Source organism: Brassica napus, chromosome A8 (genome assembly GCF_020379485.1).
Source record: "Brassica napus cultivar Da-Ae chromosome A8, Da-Ae, whole genome shotgun sequence".
Classification (NCBI taxonomy): Eukaryota; Viridiplantae; Streptophyta; class Magnoliopsida; order Brassicales; family Brassicaceae; genus Brassica; species Brassica napus.
Genome location: NC_063441.1, coordinates 20,494,137 through 20,501,382, shown reverse-complemented (window position 1 = coordinate 20,501,382; position 7,246 = coordinate 20,494,137). Strand labels below are relative to the sequence as shown.

Genomic DNA, 7,246 nt, shown 5'->3' with positions numbered 1-7,246 from the left:
TCAAAACGAGTCTCAATAAATCAAAACCTACATGGTACTATAGTTAATTAATACACACCTTATAAAATTGTGTTGAATACTTGAATATCTATTTGACTTTTTATTTTACTTAGTTTAGTTTCTTTGTCGAATATGGTCAGTTTGACGTGTTATTGATAAATCTGAAACGAATTAAAATACCAAAAAAAATCTTGACGTGTTACCAACTTAATTAAACAATTTTACCAAAAACCCTTGATTAAACAAAACTTTCAAGGTAGAAACATGTTCGCAAAGTTCATAATGATTCCCAACCACTGCATAGTTCACATAGACACGTATTAATAGTATGTTTAAATATATATAACCAGGTATACATAATCAAAATATATATGGTAACTGTAAATATTATATTCTGTGTTTGTTGTGTCCATGAGACTTTCCTTGTCACCATATATTATATAAAACAATGTGAGACCATTTTTAACAGAAAAAAAAACTTGTTACATATGCACTTTAGTTCTATCGTTATGGATAGTGTTTTGGGTTTCAATCACTAAACCAAAAAGGGAGGACGGGCTAGGAAACAGAACCTGAAAATTTGCAATATGTCTTGTGGTCTGAAGCTGGTTTGATTGTTCTTCTCTCGATCATATCCAGTTTGACTTTGAGTAACTTGGTTCTTTAAGGAGTTCTCCAAAGATCGATCGTTTTTTTTAAATAAGAGAATTTTCATGAGTTACAAACAAGTCATTACGACCTTATTGTCCTACTCATTCATTCCATCACAGAAATCCACAAAAGCTCAATGTTACATTATTTAAAAATTCTGAACACTATCTAAGCTAAGCGGTACAATCTTTCACTTCTTTATTTAAATAGAAAAACAGTTCTAAAACGACTTTTCTCAAAACCGCTCTGAATTCAGTTGATTCGTATATCATTGGAGGAAACAGGATAAAAAATGTTCCATACTTTGACGTTATATTAAATTCATATTTGACAAGATTTGAAAAGCAGTTTTGTTTGTATCCTGCTAAACTAAATTAGATTTCATATTACAAATAATTTGAACGTGAATCACTAGTATATGCATGCATGGACAACCCCACTTAAAAAAAAACTAATCAAAATCACAATTAATCTTTTTAGTAACATATTAAATTTTTCAAAAAAAAAAAAATCACAATTAATCTACTGTTCATTTTTTCTATGATGTACTATAGAAGTGTGAGTTTGCCTCAAGATATCGAATTCGAAATTTTGATTAGATAACGAACTAAATAATCTGTTATGTTTCACTTTTACAATCGAAAGAGATTTATTATTCAATTAATTAAAATGGTTCATAATTTCTTGGTAGTAATAAAAGAAACGAGGTCATAGGTAAAAATTCAAGTATTTTCTAAAATAAAAAAAAAATATTTTGATCCTATAGTACTTCTATTATGCATCAAGTACATTAATGTCCCATCTCTTCTTGATAATTTGTGTGTGGAAAACTATGAAAAACTGTCAGACCCATTTTTTCTTTAATTCTTTCTTGAAACTATTACCAACCGATCTTCAAAGGTCATTTTGTCGAATTATTTATTTACTTCTCCTGGCTAATGTTACTTTATTGTAATGATATAAAAGGTCATGGTCAACTTTCTCCAGACGATAACCCTAACATTTAATCGCTAATTTTGGAAGGTATGAGGGTAAAATAGTCATTTCAATATTCTGATCGGAGCTTCTCCTTCGCTTCCTTGCCTCCTCCTACGCGTCGTGTCATACTCGGAACTCAGTTTGACTCATTTTAACTGCACGTTTTCTTTTTGTTTAGTAACATAGCCAGCTATGTTCTTTTAACATAGCTCTTTTAACATAGCCAGCTATGTTCATAGTACAAGTTACAGAACTTAATAAAAATATAAATATGAATAATAAGTAATATTTTTCTTCATAAACAATAACAAAAACGGAACTACACATTTTAATTACGTGAATATTATTTTCCACATAAAGATGTACTCACATGTATATAAGATAATACAAAATAATTGATTAGTAAAATAATAATTTTTACTAATATATAACTTATAGATTTCTTCTTAAAATTATATGTTTACAACTTAGATTAATAACAAAAATTTAAAATAAAATACAAGAAAAATATTCTCTAATCCTTAACTAATATACTTCAAATTAACCATACCCTTTTTAAACCCTCTTATCCAATCATTTTCTTAATTTTTAATTAAACAGTTTAGATCGGACAAGTAGTCATGAATCCAATTGGTAACATAACATAACCAGTGTTTTTCTTAAAGAGGAATTAGTAAAAGCATTAGAGTAACTAGACAAATAAAAATTCAACAGTGAAAATAGAGGTACAAAAGCCATTTCTCAAAAAAAAAGTCGTACAAAAACTTGAATATACCACTTTCGTTACTACTTATTGTTACTATTTGTGATTAACAATGTGTACCTGAACACTACGTGATTATCAGTCAAACGATCTGTCCTGTAAATAATACTATTACTATACGCTACGTAAATACAGCGTATTGTTCCCTGTCACGCTAATACATGGTAATATCTTTTATCTCATGTCGCATAACATACGTTTTCTAACATTTAAAAGAGAGACATTTATTATGATATCATTAAAAATGTAAACATCGCAACAATATGAGTAGTCAATTAATCACTTTGAAAACTATATTGTTGACAAAAAAAATCTAGCTTAAGTGATATGTTTTGAGAGTTCACATTTTCAGAAAAATAATAAAACTAAAACATGACTTTGCGTAGACAATAGTCCAATGAACCAAAAAACGTGTGGACGGCAAAGAGTTCCTTCTCTATATATACATCTCTTTCACTTGCCGATTATTAGTAAGCAGAACGTACAAACAACTAATAAACTCTCAACAATTTCTTCTTCTTCGCCAACACTATACAACAAAACAGCTCAAGATTCAATATTCAATTCAATACTAATTGATTACACCATCGTGATGGCCTTAGTTAAAGAGATAATGGGTCATCCTCTGATATCAGGAAGGCCATCACTTGTTTTCTCGGCTTCTCATTTCAAGAAGAAGACACAGACAACGCAATTCTCGATCAAGCCTTTCGATCGGAGACCAAAAACGTCCAAATCCGGCGTCGTTTCGGCCATTAGTGAAGATTTAGTAAAAACGCTGCGTTTTAGCACAACAACCGGAGACAGAAAGAGCGAGGAGGAGGAGAAAGCGGCGGTGAAATTCAAAGTGAGAGCTGTGGTTACAGTGAGGAACAAGAACAAGGAGGATTTTAAGGAGACTCTTTTTAAGCATTTGGATGCTTTTGGTGACAAGATCGGTCGGAACATCGTCTTGGAGCTTATTAGCACCGAACTTGATCCAAGTAAGTCACTTTCTTCTTTGCTTTTATCACAAAACAGAGCACTCAGGAAAACTTTCTAAAAATAGAAACTTTTAAAAATCGTGTATTAAAAATGGATCATCTCAAATATCCAATCTTTGATTCAAACAGAAACGAATTTGCCGAAGAAAAGCAATGCTGCGGTGTTAAAGGATTGGTCAGAGAAATCGAAAACCAAGGCGGAGAGGGTTCATTACACGGCGGAGTTCACGGTGGACGCAGCGTTTGGCACGCCGGGAGCCATCACCATCATGAATAAACACCAGAAAGAGTTTTTTCTAGAGTGCATAACCATCGAAGGTTTCGCACTTGGCCCTGTTCACTTTCCATGCAACTCTTGGGTTCAGTCCCAAAATGATCACCCTGAGAAACGAATCTTCTTCACTAATCAGGTAACTGATTAAAATATCTGACTGATACATAATTAATTACGGTCCCAGACCATTTAAGTCACGTCATTTTCGATCTCCAACGAATTAATCACATATACTAATCAGTTTCAAAATCTTCTCCAATATTCATGTCTGGTGGGTCCATATAATAATACTTATTAGCCAGCTTTCAACTATATTCCCATAAATAATATGTTGTGGTTATAAATTATTAAAGATCAAGTTATGTTAATTTGTGTGCAGCCGTTTTTGCCGAGTGAGACACCTGAAGGATTAAGAAAATTAAGGGGGAAAGAGTTGAAGAATCTACGAGGAGATGGGACTGGAGTCAGGAAGTTATCAGACAGAATCTATGACTTTGATGTCTACAACGATCTTGGAAATCCCGACAAGTCATCTGAACTCTCTCGTCCGAAACTCGGTGGCAGAGAGAGGCCTTACCCTAGACGGTGTCGCACTGGTCGCCAGCCAACTGATACCGGTACAATTCATAACAACATTCTTAAAAACAATATCTCTAATAGTATATGTGTTTTGGGTGTTATGAAATCAAGCGGATCATGAAATTTTGAGACGATAAACAAGTCAGTAATTAACGATTTTTTTTAAAAAAAATTAAAAAATTGGAGAGATACATTTTTATAAATTGACTCTAATTTTTTTGAAGTTCTACAGCCAATGTTTCATTTGGTCATGTCCAATTGTCCATGACTGGTACTGTGAAAAAAATGTATCTGATGTTTTATCTGCATTGTTGGCAGATAATGAAGCGGAGAGCCGAGTGGAAAAGCCATTACCTATGTACGTGCCACGAGACGAGCAATTTGAAGAGACTAAGCAGGACACTTTCGCCGCAGGGAGGTTAAAAGCGGTGTTACACCACCTTGTTCCGTCGCTTAAAGCTAGTATTTTAGCTGATGACTTTTCTGACTTCGGAGAGATTGATGATCTCTACAAAAAAGGCTTGCTACTGAAGTTAGGATTTCAAGATGAGATATTCAACAAGTTCCCTTTGCCTAAGGGCATCGTTAATACCCTCCAAGAATCTTCGAAAGGACTCCTCAAATACGACACTCCCAAAATATTATCGAGTAAGCTCACTTAATTCATAAAAAATTTTAACATCAAATTTTGATTTTAATAAAAAGGGTGTTTTAATAGAAAATGAACTTTGATTTTGTGGCGATTGTTGGTCTTTGATAATTGGGACCATTATGAAGTGTTATCGTCCTACCAAAAAGTAAGAAATAATCATTTTAGTTGAAAAGCAGGAATAAAAGAGTGCATAAGCAAACATATGCATGTTTCACGTGCTTTTCTTGACTCGTTATAACGCTCGTGCTAGTTATAGTAGTATTAGTTTGTGAATAAACAAAAGCGCGTTTGCCTTTCATTAATTCAAAATCATAACATGCTTAGCACATCAGCGTTATTAACTAATTGACTTTTTTTTTAAAATGAATGCAGAGGATAAAAACGCATGGCTACGAGATGACGAGTTCGCACGTCAAGCCATAGCTGGAATCAATCCAGTCAACATTGAGAGAGTCAAGACTTTCCCACCCGTCAGTAATCTTGACCCCGAAATCTACGGTCCACAACACTCCGCTCTCACTTCCGACCACATCATCGGACATCTTGACGGCTTGTCCGTTCAACAAGTACGTTTTATACTATAAACAAATCCAAATTACTCGAATAATTACTAAAAGTGAAATTTGATCAACTAATTTTTGTTTAATTATTTTTCAGGCGTTGGAAGAGAACAGATTGTATATGTTGGATTACCATGACATATTCTTACCGTTCCTAGACCAAATCAATGCGCTCGATGGACGCAAAGCATATGCTACTCGAACCATTTTCTTCTTGACTCGTCTTGGAACACTTAAGCCCGTAGCCATCGAGCTAAGCCTCCCTTCCCATGGCCCGAACCACCGATCCAAACGAGTTGTTACACCTCCTGTCGATGCAACCTCTAACTGGGTGTGGCAGCTCGCTAAAGCACATGTTAGCTCCAACGATGCTGGAGTCCACCAACTTGTTAACCACTGGTTAGTACTCAAAACGTTAACTTACTAATCATTTATGTAACAAGTTGTTAATAATGAATATAGAGTTATTGATATATTTATCAATTTTTGTTCTAAAGGTTACGAACCCATGCATGCTTGGAACCGTTTATAATAGCTGCACATAGGCAATTAAGCGCTATGCATCCGATATTCAAACTATTGGATCCACACATGAGGTATACGTTGGAGATCAATGCACTGGCTAGACAATCATTGATCAGTGCAGACGGTGTGATTGAAGGAGGCTTCACTGCTGGCCAATACGGTTTGGAAATGAGCTCCGCAGCCTACAAAAGTAGTTGGCGGTTCGACATGGAAGGCCTCCCTGCCGATCTCATTCGCAGGTATTGTAGCTAAACTTTGTTAGACATATACTATTCTTGATTATGTCAAACACAATTTTATACGTATGATATCTAATATTGATCGTTTTATTTTGTTTTTTAGAGGAATGGCAGTTCCAGACCCAACACAACCACATGGACTTAAACTCCTGATCGAAGACTATCCATATGCGAACGACGGTCTTCTAATATGGTCCGCAATCCAAACATGGGTCCGAACTTACGTGGAACGTTACTATCCAAACTCGAACTCAATTCAAACAGACTCGGAACTCCAATCGTGGTACTCGGAGTCAATCAACGTAGGCCATGCAGATCTCCGCGAAGCCGAGTGGTGGCCAAAGTTAGACACCGTGGACGACCTAGTCTCCATCCTCACCACACTAGTCTGGCTCGCCTCCGCTCAACACGCCGCTCTCAACTTCGGACAGTATCCGTATGGAGGTTACGTCCCAAACCGACCTCCGCTGATGCGACGGTTAATCCCTGACGAGTCGGATCCGGAGTACGCAAGTTTTATCTCGGATCCTGAGAAATTTTATTTTTCTTCGATGCCGAGTTTGTTGCAAACGTCGAAGTTTATGGCGGTGGTTGATACGTTGTCAACGCATTCTCCGGATGAGGAGTATATCGGGGAGAGACAACAACCGTCCACTTGGACCGGAGATGCGGAGATTGTTGATGCGTTTTATGGATTTGCGGCGGAGATTGGACGGATAGAAAAAGAGATTGAGAAAAGAAACAGTGATCCTAACCGTAGAAACAGGTGTGGAGCTGGAGTTTTGCCTTACGAGTTGTTGGTTCCGAGTTCTGAGCCAGGTGTTACGTGCAGAGGTGTACCTAATAGTGTATCGATATAGAATGAGATTAAATATAGGAGAAAATGTAGAAATCTGTTATATATGATTTTTGAAAATGAAATAAAATATATAAATTGGTACATTTGAATTTTGCAGATATGTTCTCGAAGCTAGATTTAAATTCATATTCATAATATTTTGAAATATATTCAGACAATGGATTTGTTCATCTCCGGTTAATT

At 35.5% G+C, this 7,246-nt stretch overlaps 1 protein-coding gene across 1 annotated transcript; it reads left to right on the top strand.

Moving 5' to 3' along the window:
• Positions 1–2,851: 2,851 nt before the first annotated feature.
• On the top strand, positions 2,852–7,146 carry LOC106387621 (lipoxygenase 3, chloroplastic-like). The gene is made up of 8 exons (XM_013827519.3): positions 2,852–3,375; positions 3,505–3,785; positions 4,029–4,266; positions 4,547–4,876; positions 5,253–5,446; positions 5,538–5,839; positions 5,938–6,204; positions 6,308–7,146. Exons 1-8 carry the CDS (start codon positions 2,985–2,987, stop codon positions 7,062–7,064), a joined length of 2,760 nt encoding a protein of 919 aa, XP_013682973.2. The 5' UTR covers positions 2,852–2,984; the 3' UTR covers positions 7,065–7,146.
• The last annotated feature ends 100 nt before the right edge of the window (positions 7,147–7,246 follow it).